Genomic DNA, 24,110 nt, shown 5'->3' on the forward strand with positions numbered 1-24,110 from the left:
TTAAGAATATTTTAACATTTTTAAACATATTTACATATTTTACTTATAATAGGTTTTAAATGTTTATAGGAAGAGCTAATTATTTTATGCGTTACATATCATAAATAATACAAAGCGAAATTCTTTACGTCTTCATTGTTTGAGAAATGATTAAGGCAACGAGGCTGCATAATGGATCATCAACGGAGCCAATCTATAAATGCAATTCAAGGCAATGCAGTAAATTGCATTAAGGATGTCCGAAACGAATGATAATGACGCTGCCAATGGAAAATGGTCAGCGCAGGACGAGCAAGACAGTCGATTCGATAGGCCCTAGTGGACGAAGGTCTTTAGTTCTCAGTTCTCAGCTCTCAGTGTTCGGTAAGCAGTTTTCAGCTTTCGGCTTTTGGCTTTTGGCTTCCAGTTAAAGTTTACGCCGCCTCGCAATGACAGTTGACGGTTGACGGTCTGTCAAACGAATATCTGTCAACAAGCCGAACATCGTTTTCAATTCTGAAACGTTCGCGAAATGTCAGGAGGCAACAATTTATGTGACTCGAGTGCGGATCGAAGCCGATTAAAGTGCGGGGGCTGTCAGAGAAATTCTCGTTGCAAATTATCGTACATTGGCGCAGTATTTCTGGACGCTCGTTATAGTAGTAGTAGTAGTAGTAACAGCAGCAGCCGCAGCAGCAACAGCAACAGCAACAGCAACAGCAACAGCAGCAGCAGCAATCAACCGGACAGCAGCGACCTTCCATCAATCGATACGGCGGCGATTCATTGCAGGGGTAGGGCAACATTTTTATGCGTCTGCATAATGAGTTGCAGTTGTTGACGTTGTTCCCTTTGTTGCATTCGTGGATGTCGATGTCCTGCGTCAGGCAGGCTGCAGCGGTTGCTGTTGCTGCTGCTGCTGCTGTTGATTATCCCTTGACAGGGCATCAAATGCGAAAACGACCGCCCAATTTACATACAATGCACATCAATCCAACATCAACAACAACAACGACAACAATAACAACAGTAAGTACTGCCATGTGCACCTTTGTGGCAACAGGTTTTTTTTTGCGTTTTTTTTTTCCTTTTCATTTCATTTTAATTCGCTTGGCTGCTCGGCTGTCTCGTTTTGCTCCTTTTGGGACTGTTTGCCTTCTGGGCCGCACAATCAAGCGTACTTGTTGTCCAACTCCAATGGCAACAACTTCAGCGGCCATGACACAAGGATTGACAGCATGTCGTCGCTGTTTGGAATCCTGATTGACATGAGTAATCAACCAGCCGAAATGTGCCCACAAAACGCAGCCAGAAATGACACTGACAGCAGCCAAGCAGCCAAGCTGCCGATCCAACTTGCCGAACAGTCAACGAACAACACACAAACAACAACAATAACAACTTGGAAATGGAAATGCTGCTCTGAGGGCCACAGTCAGCTACCAATTTATTGTTAGCCCAAGATGCATGCGGCTAAGATGCTGGGCTAAGCTTTAAAAAGTTGATATCAATAATAAATAGAGTTGAATAAATAAAGATTAGTGAATCTGTGTAACGAAAGATTTATAAGAATTATACATATATTATATTTTATTTATTTATTATTTTATTATATATAGCTTAAAGTTAATCCAAAATTAAGAGTAGCTTAAATTGATTAATTATTAAAAGTTGTTTTGTGTTTCTTATAATTTACATAATACATAATAAAGGTGCAAATAATCTTTAATGTTTTCTTTTTCATAGAAGCTGATATGTGTTCGTTATTTTTAAGAATTTAATTTAATTTTTGTTATGTTATTTACGGTTGAGTTTGAATTTTTTCAATTGAACTCCATAATCCATTAAACTCAATAGATAAAAATATAAATTTAAAAAGAATTAATAATAATAATAATGATAATAACTCCACATATCTTATGTTTGTTATACTCGCTAATGCAGCAAAACGACTACAATTTGGACTCTATCTCTCATGTGATAAATATTAAAATATATAATAATGTCTTTAGCAGCCTGGAGACTTCTCGTACATTCTACATTTATCATTTGAGCGAGTTGTCTAAGTGGATTGACTTATGTAATGAAACTGTGACAAAGCTGATGCCTTTTAATCTGCTTTGTTCCTGTCGAGGGAGGAAATTTAAGAAAGCTTTATATTTTTTAAAAGTATACGATCTACATTCACAGGACAGATCACTTAGAGCATGGATCAAGCTTCTTTTATAATAGATTACAAAATGTTGATAAATGGTATGAATGACTTAGTTGTTTTTATTATACCTTAAGCCCTTTGAAAATGGAAAATCAGAGTATAAAGTATTTTTTATTAGACATATTTCAGCATATTATAATATCTGAAATGCTTTACTCTTTAGGCGAACTTTAGATACGCCAACTCAACTAATTATTGAAAGAAAGAGTGGACATTGTGTACTGTTTTTATATATGCAATATAATCCCGATAATTCGAAAAGGCAAGGGGTTTTCATAGTTTTACACAGAAATTCGGATCGTCGAGAATTATTAAGAACGAATTTCTTTCAAAGGGATAGAATTTTATTGACGACTTATCGCGATTTTTGACTCGACTGCATTTGAAAGAAAAAGATCAATAAGAATATTATTTCAAATAAGTGTAAAGTCTATAAATTAAAGAATAAAAGTAAAGCTTTAATCACAATTCAACCAAATCGCCCAAGACAGTTAAATAGGAAGATTTATATTAGAATCGGAATGTGTTGTAAAGGAATTGCACATTGGCAGCCAATTTACGCATCAAATGCAAATGCAAATTGTATTCGGGCTGACAGCTCCCTCAGAGCGTAGAGTCCTTTCGGACATTCAATTCCATTGTCCAGGGCGACTGCAGAGCAGAGCTGAGCCTTTGATGAAGGCGACACGACATTGACAGACGGCAGCCGATTGACTTCTGACAGGCAGTAGCCAGCAGCTATCGCACCACTGCACCACTGCACCACCGCACCACTGAGCCAGTGAGCCACTGACGACGGCCAGGCGATGGGATCTGGCACAACGGCCACTCGGCTCGATCATCTGGGGGCATCGAGGAATCGAGGCATCGAGGCATCGAGACAAGGTCCACGCTGCTATTCTGATGACTTTTTGTCAGGCTGATTGACGTCAACGACTCAACGTGCGGCTGGCATATAAATCTTGAAGCTCGTTTGCTGCCTCATCTTCGCAACGGGCTCAGCTTTCAGGGATTATGCCGACGAAAACGACGACGAGACGACGGCGGCCATAAACAATGTCATTTTAAATTGGCCATCGATGGCACAATAAATTGTGGAATGAATTACTATCCGTGGATTTCATTTAAATTAATAAAAAAGCCTTGCCAAACACGCCGGTAATTGCTGCAGCGAAAGTATAAGCGCAGCTACATTCACTCCAAGCTCGGCCCAGAAAGGGCGTAACTAAATCTAAATTTGAAAGTAGCTCCAAATCTGACTAAGCTCTGACTATAAATACGAACGGTTGAACTCAACTCAAGCACAGTTCGCTTGGGTTCAGAGTTCAAACAACGCCTAGGCCAGATCAACGCTTAAGTCAGCTGCAGCACCATGGCCACTAAGGTAAGATCAACAGGGATCTATAGTCCTTTGACTTACAGCTCCCCTTTGCTGCAGATTTCCATTGCCTTCGCCTTTGCCTTGCTCACCATTGTGCTCGTTCGAGCAGCACCATTCCACGGTGGTCATGATGGTCATGGTGGTCATGGCGGAGCCACCAGTCACGCATCTGTGCACCTGGTCTCCCACGACGACCACCATGACGGAGGCCACCATGGAGGCGGAGGGGATCACCATGGAGGGCACCATGGTGGTCATCATGGCGACCATCATGACTCCCATGCCGAGTACCACTTCAAGTACGGAGTCAAGGACCCCAAGACGGGCGACGTGAAGGAGCAAAGCGAGTCAAGGGATGGCCACAAGGTGACTGGACACTATGAGCTGATCGATGCCGATGGCCACAAGCGTACTGTCCACTACACAGCCGACAAGCACAAGGGCTTCGAGGCGCAAGTGCATCGCGAGAAGGTGCACCACCACGTGCCCGTCCACCACGGACACAGCGGCTACACAGGCGGAAAAGTCGAGTTCGAGGAGCATTCCGTGTCGGGCCACGCAGACTACTCTGGCCATGGCCATGAGCACTACCACTCGCATGGCCACGAGGGCGGACACCATGGCTCCAGCTCTCACGGCTTCTCGCTGAAGCAGGAGCATGGACATGGACACGGACACGGACACGGACATGATGCTGGTAACGATGAAGGATATGAACACTCTTACGGCGGACACGAACACAGCTATCATTAAAATGTAAAGCAACGAAACAAAGCTCAATGGATCCCTGGGATCTCATCATGGTTACCAAATATTATTGTTATATATCCAAATAAATTGCAACATTTTTCCGATGTGAAATATGCGCTTAGTTTTCTCTATTGGCTTACAGATTCAAAACCCATAACAATTGTTTGTCTGCAGAAATTACCGAAATCTATTGGAAATTAATTCACATTCCATATGGTACTTTAATATAAATAGAACAATAAATTGTTTCTGTATCAAGCATAATTTGTTGTTTTAGAAAAAAAAGCCGCTTCAATAGATTCATAAATAGAATTATAAATTTATTATTATTTTTTCTAAACTAAATCAAGAGCATATGAATTTGCTAATATAATAAATTTCAGATAGCTGAAACAGATTCACAAATCAAGAGTATCACGAGTACCGGCATAATTTAGTGTCTGTCTGCCTAGAGAGCAACCCCTATTAGCAGAGGCAAAACCAAAAACAAAAGCCTAGAAAAAAAAAGGAAACATTTTTATCACTTACCACACAAATTCGAATTGCGCGACGCAAAAAATGCGAGTGTAATAAATAAAAATAATAGCAACTGCAATTTTCGCACTATATTTTATGTATAATGTATAAAATGCGTGCCACAAACAAATACACTCATACACACACACACACACACACACACACACACATATACGAAACGTATAAAAATAATAAATTACTTCAATAGCCGGATAACTGCGAGCGAGCAGGAGGCGGTCGGGGTGGCTGTGCGAAATGGAGAAGAGCGTTTATTATGCGCACAATAAACGCGGCGGGCGCAGTGGCGACATAAATTAAATTTATGATGCTTATAAATATTCCACAGTCATTTGTAATACAGCAACAAGGCGGAGGACGAGTCGGCCAGGATAACGCAAGGATGCAGCCTGTCTGCCCAACAAATTGCTGCCAACAGGGGTAGCAATAGCAATACACACGCACGCACACACACACACGCACACACGCACACAGATATACTCTCACTCTCATGCTGCGAAATAAGCGCTGATTTATGAATATGGGACGAGCAGTCCACAAAATGTCCCTGGGCCCATCAAGCACATTATGCGAGAACTTTAAATCAAATCATTTTAGGCACTCACGAAATGAGCAGCTCGACGGTGTTAAAAAGGTAGCTCAACTCGGTCATTAATACTAGAAGCGTTTTCATTTTATTAAAATCACAAATGATTGAGAGTGATTGACTCTCTCCGAAGCGTAATCAAATTATTTTAGAGACCTGAAATGTGAATAGATCATCTACTCTACTCTACTCGATGATTGCCTTTGATTTACTTGAAGCTATGAAGGTAGCTATATCATAATTGTGGATGTATTGAGCCACTATGATTGACCTCAATTGCTTAGCTTCAATGATATTTATAGACAATTTTCTATGACTGATCATATGAATTATAAATCATAAAACGGTTAGAAGTATATAAAAACCAGAGGTCTGTTATGAAACCCCAGTGATTGACAGTGATTGACGAGCTAAGAATATCTCGTTTCATGAATCAAATGAGAAGATTGAGAGAGAAATTAAGAAGTGCATAGAGATGAAAAGGATAAAACCCTGAAATTTAAAGACTGAATTCTTGTGAATTATACATGCATCAAAATTTTATCAATCAATAGAAACTTAAACACAATATCTGACTGAAAAAAAAAGTTATAAGGAAATGCTTAAATGAAAAAGAATTGATAGGAATTATCTACTTTTGTTAAATTTATACTCTACTTTTGCAAGAAAACACTCTCTCAATGATATTTATAGACAATTTTCTATGACTGATCATATGAATTATAAATCATAAAATGGTTAGAAGTATATAAAAACCAGAGGCCTGTTATGAAACCTCAGTGATTGACAGTGATTGACGAGCTAAGAATATCTCGTTTCATGAATCAAATGAGAAGATTGAGAGAGAAATTAAGAAGTGCATAGAGATTAAAAGGATAAAACCCTGAAATTTAAAGACTGAATTCTTGTGAATTATACATATATCAAAATTTTATCAATCAAAAGAAACTTAAACAAAATCTGACTTATATATACACAAGTTATATCAATAATGTACATACATAAAAAGTTATAAAGAAATGCTTAATTGAAAAAGATTTGATAGAAATTATCTACTTTTGTTAAATTTATATTCTGCTTTTGCTAGAAAACACTCTCAATATATTCAACATTCTAAAGTTTACTAAATATTTTAGTTTTAATAGTAGAAAAATCTTTTTAAAATATTATTCCTATACGCTAAATGATATTTGAGCTTTAGGAGACCCAAATTCAAATTATAAATATCTTTACATCATGCAATAAAATCAAAATTGAGTATAGGGTATCTGCTCGTCGCATTATCGAATTTCACTTAGGCCCTGTTTTGCCCATTAGATTCATAGAATTTGATATTGTTATATGCTAATGCGAATCTCGATTGAGGTAAATAATGTTATTATGCCGTAAATAAAAGCGAACGCACTTAAGACCCAAATTTATGCCTTAAGTAGATTCGTGAACAGGAAATATAAATCTATTAAGCTGAACCGATTGCACATGTCTATATAAGTATATACACATCGAGTATACAGATTCGAAAGTTAATTAATATGCAAAATCAATAAATATTAAATGCAATTAGCACTTGTTCGTATATCGCGTTATTGCGATCGGCTCGAGGTTGACATTAAATTAGCTCATCTGAGAGAGTACATGGCGTTAAATGCAGTTTTATCATAAATTCGATGTTTGACACTTGCGCTTAATTTATGTGCCCAAATGAGATTTAAATTGTTTAATTTGAGCTCCGCAGAACGTAAAGTTGCTCAGATCGTAAATTAGGCTGATTGCGATTTATTTCAGCTGCCGAAAACCGAAAGCAACAAAAACACACACACACATACATGCATACATACACACAGAAAACTTTTGCCAACACTTCAATGAATTTGTTTTTAACTAGACGACCGACTCTCAAAGCCCCAAGATTGCTGGACTAAGCAAACGCTTCGATCATTTGCATTGCAAATTGGGTTCGCTGTTGCCTCGCAAGCGCATAAAAATGAAGTAAATATATATTTTATGTTTCACTTGTCGTCGTTTAATGCCATAAAAATGGGTATGTGTCTTATTAACTGATGAGAATGTCGTTTAAAATACACAAAACCGGTATGGCACCAGCCAAGAGTCAGCCAAGCTAGTCGAAGTGAACCGAGCTTCCAAGACCCCAGTGAGGGCGCCCCCAAATCCAAAGCGCCCCGTTACCTGCTTTGGCGTCATTAATTTTGGAATCGTAAAGCCCACAATATGTCAAATGAGACCACACAGCGTCGTAAAATTCAAAGTTTATGGCACTCGCGTCAGTTTCTGTCGAGGGTTCGGATTTGGTTTCGGTTTTGGTTTTCGCTTTGGTTTCGGCTTTTGGTTCGGTCGGTCTTTGAATTTTTGATCAGAGTGTGGCGTTTTTAATGGCTTCGCTTTAGGTGCTTTGCTGTCTAAATGTGTTGCGTGTCTCGGTTTATAAACGCTTGCCACAAAATTAAGCGTAACTTATTTGTCAGCTCGGCCAAGATTTCGTTTTCGAATTTCGTTTGCGCCGGCAATGGGAAAACTTGAATTTCAATAGCCCAACACTTATCATTCAGAGCGTGCTGACACAACATGTTACTGCCGCCTTTACTAATTAGCCAACTCATTTTGTTGTTTTTAATACCAAAGGCATTCACTAAACAAAACTAAAAGCTCTTCTAGTTTTTTTTACTAAACGATTCAATCAAGTTTCTAAAGGCGACAAATTTTAAAAAGTTTCTCTGAATATTAACTGAACAATAAATTTTTACAATGAATTTTTTATTTTAAATAAAAACATTTTATTTTTGAAAATTGAAATATTTAGCAATATAATTTTTTTATATATTTTATATAACTTTAATTTTAAAAAATTTTTTAAAAATTAATGATTATACATCTTTTTTACCTTGTTACTAATTTTTTTTTAATTTTCATTAGAACAAAAAATATTTTTTTTTTAAATTTTGTTTTCATACTGAATCACTTTTATATTTAATTAATCACTTAAATATATCAAGGATACAGAAACAATTTTTTTTTTTATTTTCAAGAGCACGGAAGCACGGAGCAGTACGGAATAAATTTTCTTAAGTTTTCACTAAAAAAATAGTTTTTACACATTCAAAAGCCTCTCTGTGCATTAAAGATTATTTAATAAATTTTTTTATTATTTTAAATTAAGAACAATATTTTTTTTAAATCCGAATAAATTTGTTCTATTTTTATCGACTGAAAATATAACCAATATATATTTTATGACTAAAGCTAAAAATATAAATATAATTTTTATTAATAACTTTTATTTTAATAGTAGACTTGAATATTTTTAAGCACTACTCGAATATACTATCTAACATACATGTGCTCGGAAACTAATAGATGGTATATCCATAGGACCGTATATACTACAACTTTCTTTAAGTTATTTCAGTGAAGCTAAAATATATCCGACAAATTGGCTTTAGCACTTAATTTAAGTGTCGACGCAGCATAAGACATAAACGACAACGCCAAAATTATATAAAATCGAAATACACTCGATTGTAACTGATGGCCCATGGCAAGCATAATAATCTTAAATGCTTTATAATAACCATAAATGTTTGAAATTCATGTGTCAAATGCCTTTTGGTCGCACAGCGAGTGGACGGACAGGCTCGACTGGGCCACTCGCAGCATGGAGTCGGCCCCCCTGATCCACAGTATCTGGTCACTGGTCTCTGGTCTCCGGACTGTGCCAACTGACCGACTAAATGCATGAAAATTGTTTATGACCGTTTCGTATGTGCATGTGAGTGTGTGTGTCTGTGTGTGTTTGGGTCTGTGGCGTATTTGAATTTAACTGATTTTTAATGTGCATGCAGACCCGCCGAGAGCGAGTGAGAGAGGGAGCGGGGGACAGAGGCTGGGGCCAAATTGCGAGGCTTGTGGGCGGCACGCAGTGTAAGATAAATAATCACATGGGGCATTACTTTGGGGTCGCCGTTTGCATTAGCCAATTTGCGGCAGTTTATGGCTGTATACATTTGGCATGATTGGGGGCTACTGTTTAATAAACTCGTTGATTTATGGCTAATTAAATTAGTTGCCGTATTAATTTATGCTTGTTTACGCGCTCATGCGCAATGGCTGCCTCAATGGGTCATTGCTACAGTCGCGGCTCTGCCAAGTGAGTGGATTTCATGATTAATGATCACAAAATTGGGTTGCTGTTGCCGCTCAGTTAGATTCATGTGTGTGTGTGTGTATGTCTGAGTATGTGTGAGTATGCAATATATGCCAGAATTTCAACTGGAAATCCAGAACTGTGTAACGCCCTGGCTGTCAGTTGTGCATCACGATTGGCAGCACATCAACTCATCGTCCCATCTAGAGAGGCCCGAGGTCCCGCATCGCATCGCAAGTCGTGCTCAATTCACCTGGCTGGGGGCTTTTCAGGTGCTAACCACACATAACCGAGGCCCATTTCGGGCATGCTTATCCCAAATGGCAATCAGCTTAATAACAGCCTCGTCTTAATGCCGATCACGGGTTTCTCTCCGCTTGCACTGGCCAGTGAATGTTTTCTTGCCGCTCTACGCACTGTAATTATGTTGTATAGTGTAGTGATGTAAGCTAACTGCCGGCTAACTAGCCCCATTGCTTTCCACTAGCCACAGCAGCTGGACTAAAATCATCAATAATCGACGCACCGAACGTAGGACTGACTATTTTCGCGAATGCTGTGTAAAGTCAATTTATGACTCATATTACGTATTTTTGTATGTTGTTCAACTCCTTCAATTCGAAATTCAAAATATATTATTCAATTGAAAATTATTTTAGAAATAAATAAATATTAATAATAATAATACATATATTTCACCCCATTTCAAAAGCTCATTGCAATTATTTGGTGCCAAAATATCGAACAGACGGAACGAGGTCGGTTTGAAATATTAAAATATTAATATTAAATATTATAATATATATAATATTAATTATATAATATATTAAATATTAATTACTTCTTAGAGACTCTACCTCTTATAGACTCAATCTCTTAGAGACTCTACCTTTAAGAGACTCTCTCACTTGCTCTCTCTCTCTCTCTCTCTCTCTCTCTCTCTCTCTCAAAGCGGCTCAACCTCTTAGAGACTCAACCTCTAAGAGACTCTCTCTCTATCTCAAAGCGAATCTACCTCTTAGAGACTCAACTTTTTAAATACCCTACATCTTAGAGACTCTACCTCTTAGAGACTCTACCTTTAAGATACTCCCTCTCTCTCTCTCTCTCAAAGCGACTCTACCTCCTAGAGACTCTACCTCTTAGAGAATCTCTCTCTCTCTTAGAGACTCTACCTTTAAAATACTCTCTCTCTCTCTCTCTCTCTCAAAGCGACTCTACCTCTTAGAGAATCTCTCTCTCTCTCTCTCTTAGTAAGTCTACCTCTTAGAGACTCTACCTCTTACAGATTCTCTCTCTCTGTCTCTCTCTCTCTCTTTCTTAGAGACTCTTCCTCTTAGATATTCTACCTCTTAAGGACTCTACCTGTTAGAGACTCTACCTCTGAATAGATACCGTGTATGAATCATTCCATATTTTAGCAGTAAACAGTCCGTGTAATTTCACCTATATTTCTGCATATTTTTCATTACAATCAGATATATGTATGTACATATATGCTCTACAATTTATGCAACGCAGAGAGGCTACAGTCGGCAGGTTGCGTTTCGCAATTATAAATGTGTTTGCATGTATTTGATGTTTATTATGCAATCTTAATTAATTTCGATATGATTGATATGATTCGAGCAGAAAAAAAAAACAAGAGAAGAAAAAAAAAACCCTTTCGAAAACTTTGCGCATAATAAATCACCCAAGCAAAAACGTGCACGCGGCAGACATTAGTCAAAGAGGCCAAAGGCAGGCCGTGTTTATTGTTGTTGCTGGCAAAACGCATAAACATTTTACAGCGCAAACAATTAACTAAAAATAACATAAAAGAGTAGGCACTGACCCAGCCAAACGGCAGACGGCAGACAACAGACAGCAGACGGATCCCAACAAACATAGAAACACAAAAATGATTTATGAACGTCACAATGGCATTTCGGGAAAGTTACATAAATTAACACATGTCTTCGCCGTAATGAGTCAGGTCTTGTCAAATGCCAGTTTCCAGTTGCCAGCCGCCAGTTCCCAAAGGCAGTTGAACAGCCTAATATAATTAAGTAACTACAGTTTCTCAGATTTTCTTTTGTCCAGCAAGACACACAATTTCACTTAACGTATTCAACAGAAAGAAAATCTAGGATAAGTTGATGAATATGATATGTCTAGGACTCATGGTACTATCATGTTAAGGACTGAATGTATTGACTGAATTATTCAATCATTTAATTCAATCATTGCTTTAAAGCTCTTAGAAATTCATATATTCATACTAGCATCAGTCTGAGCTTCAGATATATACACAAAAATTTAATTTTTGACTTAATTTGATAAATATTAAAATATTTGGAACATTCAATCCACATTTATTTATGGTAGCTATTTCGTATATATTAAATATTGTTCTTATATAATCCGATCGATTATTATAAATTTTCATATAAATAACTTTATGTATTTTTACAATTTTATAGAACTAGTTTTACAAACTGAAAATAATTGCATTTCAGTAAAAAAAAAAAATTTACAAAATATCATCTGCTGAAAATAACATCTGGAAGTTTGATTAAGATTAATTAAAAGATCAAATAGCTAAGTTTTAAATATTAAATGTCACGTATATCAAATTAAAACAGTTATTAATAGTTTTGATGGATTTGTCCCACATGCACTTCAGTTATAGTTCGTGCTCAATGTATCCTTATTAAAGCCCCTAATATTTGATCTTAACAATCTAAGCAGATCTACACAAAAATGAAATATGTACAGTATGATTTCTTTGTGGTTATATAAGCTTAAATGATAATAAAATAATCGAATATATGTATACTTAACACCAATGAGTAGCAAATATATATATATAAAATATATAATAAAATAATACATATATAATAATTACAACAGTGTTTTAGTATAATCTCTATAATTTCCATGTTTTCACATTGTTAAAACATATTCAACAAATTCAACTTCGGCCTTCTATTTCATTGATAGCAATGCTTTGTGGTAATAAGCAGTTTGGCAGAATAAAATAATTTCAGATTTCCGCTTTCATGCATAAATTAATCATATGCAGACTATTTGAAATATTTGAAAGCCAAAAGTTATGAGGAAAGTGCAATTCTGAAACTGACAGCAGGAACACCAAACGGGCAAAGTCTCTGTGGGAGAGACGGAGTGGAAGGAAGAGAGAGAGAGAGAGAGTGGTCCACAATGACAACGGAATTGAAACAAAGGAGAGTGGAGCTGGGCGGGAGGGAAGACTGCGGAACAGAGCAACAAATGAATTGCTAAGTTCATTCAAATGGGGCAAGCTGCAAACGCCGGCAATAAAGAATGTGCGCACATGTGCCCCCAGGACAATTCACAGATAGTCCGACACACACGCACACACACATACGCATACATACATGAGACAAAAGCAGGCCGAGATACCAGATACCAGAGACGAGAGACGAACGACCAGATCCCAGATCCCAGATCCCAGGCTCGAGCTCCGGTTCAGGTCCGGGCAGACACTAATTCGATCCGATAATCATGGAGTCCCGCCAAAGGGCATGAATTGTAATTTCCTCTTTCGCGGAATTAACTGTCGGGCCCTGTCGCTCGCTCGGTTGGCTTTCAATGTTTTTCTTCCCCCTCTCTAGCTCGCTCTCCCTCTCTCTCTCTCTCTCTCTTACTCTCTCTCTCTCATTATTGTTGCCCTGTTTCGCACACATTTTGAAAAAGTGGCTGTCGAGCCATTGTTTTTTTGTTTTTGTTATTTTTTTTGCCCAGCGCTTTGTATTTATGTGTCATATTTATTTATTTATTTAAAACATTGCGCTTTTGTTGTTACTTTTTCATATGGGCCCGTTGTTCGGTTTATCAGCCGTGTGCATCCGCTTCCACTGCAAGCCGAAAAGCCTGGAAGCCATTTATTTGCCAAGCATATTCTCCTCTACACCGTATTATCCTTTGAAGTTTAGACACTGTGTCTCTTTTTTTATGAACTAACTGCCAACGATATATACATATATATATGTAAATACATATCCAATTATTGTAGAAAGCATTTACGGATGAAATTTACATTATTTACGCTTGGGTTAACTGTAAATATTATTAGATTCTGTTAGCTTATAATATATTACTTTATTTTAAATATGTATGAAAACCCAAAATGAAATAAATTTAAATATAAAATATTTGTTAAGAAACTACCAAAGCATTATATATAGAAATTTTATAAAAAAAGATCCAATAATTAATAATTATTAATTAATTTCATTTTAGAATAACTTATCTACTCTGTAAAGGAATATTTTTATTTTATTTTTTAACTCATCCTGAATACTTTACATAGTTAAATTTATAACTTACAGAAATTTGAAATATTTTAATTAGACTTTTTTTTACTTATTCGCAACTTCAACTCAAATGCTTTAAACTCAGTTCATGCCATCAGATTAATAAATTAATACGTTCGATTGCCGTTAGCAAATGTTGGATAAACTACAAAATTAATAATAGGTTAATAATAAATACATCATAACGTGCATCACATGTAGGAGTGATTGATTCGAACGCTCTGCTTATATCGTCGTGCCGCGAGTAACAGCTGGAACATCTGTCCGAGAGCAATAAACAATAATAATACTAGGCGAAAAGCAACAATAATTTTTGCTCAAATGCCGCGAATAGACAAGTAACCCCAATCACAGAGGGAACACTGAAACGAAACGAGCCTGAATAAAATGCTAAAAGTTGTTTTTTTTTTTTTTTTTCTTTACTTGGGCCAGGACAAACCGTGGCATTTTTGCAGGAGGATGACGGAACGGGGGCGAAAAAAAATAAAATCAGCATTTTTAGTAGTTAATTTAATTTATTGCAGCATTTTTATGGTTGACTTTATTGCATAATAAAACATAATTTACTGCGCCATTGAGACTTTTGCGTTTGCGTCGATAATTCTAAAGCGCAGCCATATTCCCGGCCCGGGTCGCTCCGGCTTGGCCCGGCCTGATGCGGGTTGCTGCGGTTGGGTGAGAAGCGGGTTGCGTTGGGCTAGCTAAAGTTGGGCGCGACGAAGATGGCAGAGGGCTGGACGATAACACTGGCGGGCAGACTTCAACTTCCATCGAGACATTTGGTTAACGTGAGCGCCACGAGAACTGCCTCTTGGGCACAGATGGAAGTTCCTCCCCATGTGTGTGTGTGTGTGTGTGTGGATAAATTGGCTCGATGTAAAGCTGGCCAAATCATATGTACATAACAAATGTCTGCCGCTGATTAAGGCTACAAATGTATCACGAACCAAATGAATTATGGGCCATAGAAATGATATTATATTTATATATGATATGATATATTAATCATCAATTAATCTACAGTACTTAAAGAGAACAAGTTATCTCAAAGACATATTTTTATTGATCTTAAGTCGGATTCTAAATAATGATGACAATAATAGATAGATAGATAGATAGCTATACAATTATTATAATTATTTTATATAATATATGATCAATCCATCGATTGTCATGATAACTCATTATATAATACAAGTATACACTTTAAATTCTCGTACTCTAAGTATAAATATAAAATCATACAATTTATGTTACTTATTATTATTTTATAGAATATTCCTTATCGTATAGCCCAATGCTCACATTAATTGACATTCGCTTAACACAATTCAAAATAATATCAATAAATATTTTATTTCATTTTAAATTTTGAAATAAAATTTTTCTTGATTCTGAGATAGTCGGAAACCGTTACAATTGATTTTTAATTTTAATACAATTATATAGACTTCTTTTTATTTTTTTATTCTGATAAATAAAGAGGCTTAGAATGTAAAATATTAAATACAATTTTTGTTAAAATTGGCTTTTTATATTAACACTCTACACTTCAGGAAAAAAAAATTAAAATAAAATAAAAATAAATAAATAATAATATTAATAAAAATGAAAAAAAAAAATATGGGGAATATTGATAATTTTATTAATTTTAAACAACAACTTTCATAGTATGTAACATATTGTCCCAGTTACCTTGTTCGCATTCAGTCTATAATTTTTATATTTTATTATGTATATTATTAAATAATATAATATATAAATAAATATAATCAATCAACAAAAACATTTAAAGCTCATATAAAAATATTCTTATGGAGTATTCTAATTTGGGAATTATTTAAATCTATTCCTGGCTATTTTTTGTACTTCACTCGATTTCACAGCTCTGCTTCATTTGCAAGTTATAGCCCAGTCATTTGATTTAAGCACCAATTAACGAGAGAACACAACATCGACATCGCCATCGACATCAGCGGCTGATTACATGGTCATTCAGTCCTACCGCAACTTAGCCCACTTTCCACTGGGACCCACTGCGGCGTGTAACACAAACATTCCATCAGAGAGTCGCATATAATTCATTCGGCGAGCCCATCAAATCGAATTGCAACTGTGACCCGGCACTGGGCAGCTCTATAAAAGCGGCAGCCGCGTGGGCCAGGGTCAACAGTCAAGTGTGAAGCCGTCGAGGATGCATCTCCAGGAATTGCTATTGGTCGCCGTCGCAGTGGTCCTGCCCCAATGCCCGAGGGCGTTGCGCTACAGCCAGGGCACCGGCGACGAGAACTGCGAGACTCTCAAGTCCGAGATTCACCTGATCAAGGAGGAGTTCGACGAGCTGGGCCGCATGCAGCGCACCTGCAACGCCGACGTCATAGTCAACAAGTGCGAGGGCCTCTGCAACAGCCAGGTGCAGCCCTCGGTGATAACTCCGACGGGGTTTCTGAAAGTGAGTATATCGATTGAAATTCCCGATTCTCCCTCCTACTCCCTCTCTCTCTCTCTCGCTTTAACTCTCTCCTCAGGAGTGCTATTGCTGCCGCGAAAGCTTCCTCAAGGAGAAGGTCATCACGCTGACCCACTGCTACGATCCGGACGGCACTCGCCTCTCATCCCCCGAGATGGCCACCATGGACATTCGCCTGCGGGAGCCCACTGAATGCAAATGCTTCAAGTGCGGCGACTTTACACGCTAATCCAATCCCCATTCCAGTCCACAGCTTAAACCAAATAAAGTTTCCCCATCGCACGGGCTTTTGCCTCCCACAAATATTCAATTGTTGTTTCTATTGCCTCCAGTATAACAGCTGTGTGTTTGATACGCTGATTGACATCCAGTTGATTTGCCCGCCGACCTTTCGACAGTCAATTGTGCACGCCGTGGGCTCTCTGATTCCAACCGCAAACTCCATGTCAAATATTGCATATTTTGCCAATTTACCCGAGGCTCTGCAGCAAATATTCGGATGTTTTCCCATTTGCAGCTTGAGGTTCTGTTTTTGTTTTGCTCTGCGGCATCTGGCTAGAATATTTTTTGCACAGATTATGCCAAGTTTTTTCATGGCGAAATACTTCTAAAAAAAAATAGGGATGAATTGTTCAATTGTAGCAAACATAGCTATGCTATATATATCCTCTAACCAGCGCCATATAGAGTGCTTATTCAGGTTTTGCTAATTACAACTGCCAAAAAAAAATTTGCAACTTTTTTAGCTCTGAAGTATTATGAAAAAATATTTTAAAATACTTAACTTTTAAGAATTGTTAGAGAGGCAGAAAGAAATACTCATGAGGTATATATATATATATATATATAAATAGAGGACCGTTAGGGCTCACTAAACATAATATGGATTTAATAAGAGTAACACTAGTAGCTTGTGACTAACTATTATATGTTGGTATTATATATTGATAATAAAAATAATTAAAAATTTTTTAAAATTTCTATTTACTTCCTAGTTATGAACAGTTGAATTTTATATTTTATGGTGGGTCAAACAAGCTGTGAACCACTGCAATTACAATTCAAAATGGCAAGGGTACATTTTTTTTTTTTTTTTTTTTTTTTTTTTTTTTTTTTTTAATCTAGTTATGGAGAATTATGGAGAACGAATTTCAAGAACTTCGAATTTATTCGATTTTCAATTATTCGATTTTACAATTAATATATTTTCGATATATATAAATGGTTCCAAAGCAATAGTGGATGTAAAATTAAGTGAAAATCAACCTAATACAGTGTAACCCAAGAAAAGCTCAATGTACTCCCTGTTCAATTAATACAAGCATTTGATTACACAGGCAACATAACTTCAGACAATGGCTCCAGAATGAATGTTATGTTTAAGGAATTTTAGTAAAAACCTACATTAAACATATAGTATTATCTAGATGGAGGAACCTGCTTCAGAGTCCGACTAGAGAGGTATGTCCAACTATTTGCTCACATCCGTAACTTGTAATGGGAGCTGCCAGCCCCGTGGCTTCACGCAGCGAAAGGTGCGTGACTCGATCAGTGAAGTCACTAGCTGCCCCCCGTCTCTCTCTCTCTCTCACTCTGTGAGTGGAGCCTGCTCAGTGCCTGAAGATGCGCTAATGCATGTTATATATAATTTATATTGTGTCGGCACGTTGCGCTGTTGTTGATGGAGCAACTGACGCGATGCCACCCAACAAAGGCTCCATCCACTGGCTGCTGGCTGAGGCAGTTGCTGTTGCTGTTGCTCTTGCTCGGATCGGGGCTGTTGTTAATGGGCGTGTCAGCTAAATTATGAGTTTCGCACAGTCCGAAAGGCAGAGAGAGTGAGACGGAGGGAGGGACGGGCAGTCAGGCAGTCAGGCAGCTGGTGATTATATGGATAGCGGCAGAATGCTTAAGTAAATTACAGTGCGTGCAAATGTGCTTGTGAACATGAAATTATAATTCAGCCCGCTGCAAAACGCGCACCAATTTACAATTAAGCAACCGGCGAATGCGCCTCGTGCACTTGCTTTTTAATCAACGTGGCCCAGCCCGTGGACACCGACTGCACACATACACATACACTTATGGTCAGCAGAAACAACAACAACAACAACTGCAACTGCAACTGCAACTAAATAACAGCTCACAAACCAAGTCCTGAATGTTCTCTCTTCAGTCTTCAGTCTTCGGTCTCCAGTCTAAGTGCAGTTTATGCTTGATTATTATGTTTTGCGCGAGGTCTCTTTCCGGGTGGGTAAGCATACATAGCACTACAACTCTATACACAGAGAGAGACAGCGAGAAGGAGTGGAAGGGGAGAGAGGGAGCGAGAGCAAGAGCGATACGGCTGCCTAATGAGTCAATTTGAAATTAAAATCGGTTTAAGCGAATACTTTATTAGCCATATAGCAGAAACACTCAGTCGACTGACTAGCTGGTCATTATTGACAGCAGTTGTGCTTGAAGTTGGCAACAATGTTGCCAGAGCTTATTAAATGTGGACAAAATGATCGACTTGCTGATGCTCTACAAAGGGGTAAAACGTGACAAGTGTGAAGGTAAATGATCTATAAGATGACAAATTTAAATATATTTATCAATAAGATACAGAGCTGAGAAGAAAAGTACAATAGAGAAGGAGAAAAAGAGAGAGAGAGAGACAGCAATATTGATATATGTTATATATTGGCAAAACTTATTTAATATTGCAAAATGAACAGATGCGCTACACAAAGGTCAACGCGACAAGTGTGAAGGAAAACGATCTAAGGGATGATCAAATTTTGCAATATATAGTAGATTCCGGCTATAAAGACTCCACTTATAGTGTCCGTACGATTATTTTGAAGAAAATTCTGGTCCCCACACAAACTTTTATGAGTAAACTTATAGAGCTATAGCGTCTTCTGACAATCCCTTGCGAATCGTTATAGCCGGATTATAGGGTAATAATATTTCCATACTAAATATTTGCTAATATTTACTAATTTATATATATTAGATACAGAGATAAGAGCGAAATAAGTATAAAAAACGAGAGAGGCAGAGATATTGATATATATTAGATATATATAGATATATCAATATTACAGATATTGATATATATTAGATATATATAGACATATCAATATTGCAGATATTTATATGTATTATGTATATTATACTCGAGCTCTATACAAAGTTAAAGCCCTGCCTATGTGCACTATATAAAGCCAAGTAAAAAGTCAGAGTATTTGTCTATTAGTGTAATTAAATTAGAGCCTACTTTGTATTATTATTGTGATAGTAATTTTATTCAATCTCTTTTGAGCACTTAAGATCATAAACAAGACAACAGCTACATTGTAGGCAAAGCTGATTAAGTATGATTTAATTATCAACTATAGTCGACTTCATAAAATACTTAAAATAAATAGTTTCAATGAAAGGTAGATTATATATGTATGTATGTATGTATGTAAATATGTATTTAAATCTAAGAATATTCGTACAATTTATTCCAATTCAAATCTCAAGACTTTGAATATAAAGAAAAGAATAGAAGCGTCAAGCTTTTAGAAATTTGTTTTATATTTATTAATTAAATTATTAATAATTTTTAAACATTTATAATTTATGAATAGAATTATTATTATAATTCATTTTAATATAATAATTTCATAAAAAATTATTCATTTCACCTATATTTCTATAAAAGCAAATCTTTACAATCGTGAGCAATAGAAAATACTCAATTTTTTTCAGTTCTTTGATATGAGTTCGTTGTTAAATTAATTAGTTTATGAGAGTGAGTAAACAAATGATTATAAATATATTCTCTTTTAGATTCCCCGTAATGAAATTTATTATTTGCAGTTGTGCGTCAAAGAACTAGTTGACGCACAGATTTTTATTGATTATATGATTATATGTACATCTATATATTATATAGCCCAAGTTTCATATTGCAATCAAGGCAAGCCGCAGTCATAAAAGTACTCTATAACAAGTCATATCTAACTGACACACAGTGTTACGGCCCTCTCTATCGATATACGGCTGGTCTTGGCTGGACGCACCCATTTTTTTGCTTCTATACATTCACTATATTTCGAGGAAAGATAGAAAAAGTTTCAGTTAATAGAAATGTCAAAAAGTAAACTTGTTCCAGATTCAAAGTATTGTCAGAAAGAAGCTTCAGAAGTGATAGATAGATAGATAGATATATATATAGATATTTAGAAGATCCGAAGGCAAACGGAAAACACAAAAGGGTAAAAACTATAGGTAACTATCTGAAATTCAGATTCTGAATATATAAAATTATTCTATTTAAATTCAATTCAACTAAGCTGCTAAGCTGAAGTAATTAATTTGTACCCACCAAAAATTATGGCTGTCAAAGGGAAATCCTATACCAAGTTAGTATATGTAACATTTAGTACTATAATCCATTTTCCATTGTAACTCATATGTCTTTCATAATTTAAGAATGGTTAATGGGTTTTTATTATTATTTTGTAAGTTATGTGAAATATAATACATTGAAATATATGTAGCTCTATGAAAGGATAATTTTTCAATCTCTAACTTACCATTTATACTATTTTTATTTTAAGTAAGAATACATATTTTATTTCCATTTGAAGTTGGAGAATACAAAAAATCTAATATTAAGCTGATACACTGTATATATACATATGCATTTATATATCATTTAGCTTTATACATACATACACATATATTTATATATTCGAATATATTCGTAAAGACATTTGTATGCAATCTGTCTCGCATTGTACACTAAATATGGTAATAAATTTTCTTATGATTATGATTCTGTCTTCCATTGTCTCGCTTGCCAATGCATATTTGTATGTATGTGCGTGTGTGTGCGCATAAAAAATTGATGCATATTAATTAGTTATAAATTAAACGGAGCAACAAAGCAATGCCGCTGTGTCTATGAATTCGCATTGTTCGATTTCTTCCGACTGCGCGTTGTTTAATAAATGACTCTTAATTAATAACAAATTTGAAAGAAAAAACAATAAAAACATTCATAAGCATTTGCAGCCAGCCAACCCTAACACATATATTTCAGCTATTTTTTTATACCCTGAACCCATTTTCAATGGGAAATCAGGGTATAATGGTTTTGTTGAAATGTATGTAACAGGGAGAAGGAGGCGTGGCAGACCCCACGAAGTATATATATTCTTGATCAGGGTGACGAGCTGAGTTGATTTGGCCCTGTCCGTCTGTCTGTCCGTCTGTCCGTCTGTCCGTATGTATGAACGCGTCGTTTTCAGAAGATATAAGAGCTAGAGACTTCAAATTTTTTTTAAAATGTCCGTAATTACAGCGCGCATATCAAGTTTATCATTAAAATTCGATAACTCATCCCGATCTTTTTTTATCGATAAAAAACCTTATCGAAAACCAGTTATAAAATTATATCTTCTACACCTTTATTGCTAGAGTCTCCAACCCCCTCTCTTCACCCCCTCACCCTCACTTTTGTAAAAAGCGTATTTCAAATACTAGAGACTTGTGCTTTGGCAATTACATGCATATCCATGTTATAATCATAATCTGAAAGTTTCATGAGGATCGTACGTCCATAAAAAAGTTATTAAACAATTAAGTTCTCATAGTAAGCGCACACTGCAGTCCATGCGTTTATGCGTGGGTGCTTGTGTGTGTATGTGTGTGTATGTGTTTGTGTATGTGTGTGTATGTGTTTGTGTATGTGTGTGTGTATGTGTATGTGTGTGTGTATGCGTTTGTGTATGTATGCGTGTGTGTGTGTGTATGTGTGTCTGTATGCGTGTGTGTGTATGTATGCGTGTGTGTGTATGTATGCCTGTGTGTGTGTGTGCGTGTTTCTTGGGTAAGCTGAAAGACGCGAAAAATTATTGAAATATCTATTGCTCCAAGGGTTCAGGGGATCTCGTAGTCGAGCAGTCTCGACTAGAGCTTTCTTACTTGTTTTTTTTCTTTATTGTGTTCAAATGCGTTGATATTGGCAATTAATTTCCATCTTTGGTTTCTGTCTGCCTTTTCAAACATATATAATTTGTTTGTCGATTTGCATGATTTTGCAATTAATATAAAGTTTGTCTCGTTCTATCTCTGCCTCTCCCTCTCTCTGTCTCTGTCCAAGTGTCATTTGCTTTATATATAGTTTTGTATATCTTTTATTTGAATGCCGAAGGCGAAATGTAAACAATTAACAAAAGCAGCGCCAAAATCAAATTTGCTGTTGGAAAAAAAGCTCTTAATGTAAAATACAACAACAACAACAACAACAACAACTAGATGATGCGCGCCCACATTAGCTCGGTTTTGGCATGACATCATTTATAGATCTCTCGATCGTCTCTCTTTCCCCCTCTCTTTCTTTCTCTCTCCCTCTCTCTCTCCCTCTTTATATAGGATTTGGTATTTATTGAGTTTGGCAACTCTTTGCCGTGTCATTAGCACATTAGTTTCACATTGATTGGAATTTATGTTGTGTTTATGTTTATGTTATGACTTTAGTTTAGACTAATGCTATTAACTATTATTATCATATTTTTCCCGTTTTTTTTTTATTTTTATTTATTTTTATTTATTATTATTATTTTTTTTTTTTTTTTTGAATTTATGCATTTGGCTCAAGCAAATTGACTAGCTGATTGCGGTGGCTCAATAATAATTTAATACTTGGACAAAGCTCAAAAGCATTTTGGTTTAAAATTCACATATTCACATTGGACTAAGAGATACTCATTAGGTGAATGGCAAAAGCTTGAGTCTGATTTATAGCAGGAGCAGATAGAGATTTGAATAAGCTTTGGATCTCTAGAGTGATTTATTATTTCTTAGCGAAGTGAAACCCAAAGTTATTCTAAAATTATAATTATAAATTCTGGACATTTAAAGGGATAAAAAATGAAAAGTAGGCACGCTTGAAAGATTAAATTTTATTCTTATTTTAAAAGCGAAATGTAGATTAATTTTACAAATAATCACATTATTTTTTGTTTTTTTTTTTTTTATATTTATTTTTTTATTTTAATAATAATTATTATAAAAATTGTTTCTTTATTTATATTAATGTATATTATTATTATTTATTTTTTTAATAAATTTTTAATGAAATTTTCTTATTATTTTTTTATTTATTTAATTTCTATTTTAATAATAATTGTTATAAAAAATGTTTAAATTGTTTGTTTTTTTTTTTATATATATATATTATTTGATTATTATTATTATTTATTTTATATTTTATTCTATTTAAATTTTCCACGGAAGCAGTAAATAAAATATATTTGTTACTCAAACGAACATTTTACAATTAATTAATTAATTTATTAATTTTGAAAATAAAAACAATATAATATAAATGACATATAGTAAATGCGTAAAAGCTCTCCAAATTTTTGATCAAAAATGATCTTAACTATCCACAGCTATACATAATGTATATCGATTATATATTGGTACATTTTGATACTGATTATGAATAATTACAAATCTCTGCAAGTTATCTAGATAATCATCTTTGACTAGAAAACGGATAGAATAGCTATGGCTACGATTATCCAACTGCTCGGGAACTTACACATATTTATATATTCGTTTGTTCTTATACATTATATATATATTTTAATACATGTATATTATAGGATCTAGAACTCATGGGCTATTTGAAGCTGCCTTGTGTCAGCCG

General features: G+C 35.7%; 2 protein-coding genes across 2 annotated transcripts; both read left to right on the top strand.

The window, feature by feature from the left end:
* Positions 1–3,485: 3,485 nt before the first annotated feature.
* Cpr35B (Cuticular protein 35B) lies at positions 3,486–4,470 on the top strand. The gene is made up of 2 exons (XM_018001298.2): positions 3,486–3,578; positions 3,633–4,470. Exons 1-2 carry the CDS (start codon positions 3,567–3,569, stop codon positions 4,326–4,328), a joined length of 708 nt encoding a protein of 235 aa, XP_017856787.1. The 5' UTR covers positions 3,486–3,566; the 3' UTR covers positions 4,329–4,470.
* An 11,649-nt stretch (positions 4,471–16,119) lies between these two features.
* Positions 16,120–16,904, top strand: Pburs (bursicon subunit partner of burs). Its single transcript, XM_018001661.2, has 2 exons — positions 16,120–16,393; positions 16,470–16,904. Exons 1-2 carry the CDS (start codon positions 16,136–16,138, stop codon positions 16,638–16,640), a joined length of 429 nt encoding a protein of 142 aa, XP_017857150.1. The 5' UTR covers positions 16,120–16,135; the 3' UTR covers positions 16,641–16,904.
* The last annotated feature ends 7,206 nt before the right edge of the window (positions 16,905–24,110 follow it).

Source organism: Drosophila arizonae, chromosome 3, assembly GCF_054131065.1.
Source record: "Drosophila arizonae isolate 15081-1271.41 chromosome 3, UAZ_ARI_1.0, whole genome shotgun sequence".
NCBI classification, from domain to species: domain Eukaryota; kingdom Metazoa; phylum Arthropoda; class Insecta; order Diptera; family Drosophilidae; genus Drosophila; species Drosophila arizonae.

Bases quoted from the DNA above. Each gene is read 5' to 3' on its own strand.
- Pburs (XM_018001661.2), top strand. From the start codon at position 16,136: ATGCATCTCCAGGAATTGCTATTGGTCGCCGTCGCAGTGGTCCTGCCC. The intron at 16,394-16,469 runs GTGAGTATATCG...CTCTCTCCTCAG, and splicing joins CTCCGACGGGGTTTCTGAAA to GAGTGCTATTGCTGCCGCGA.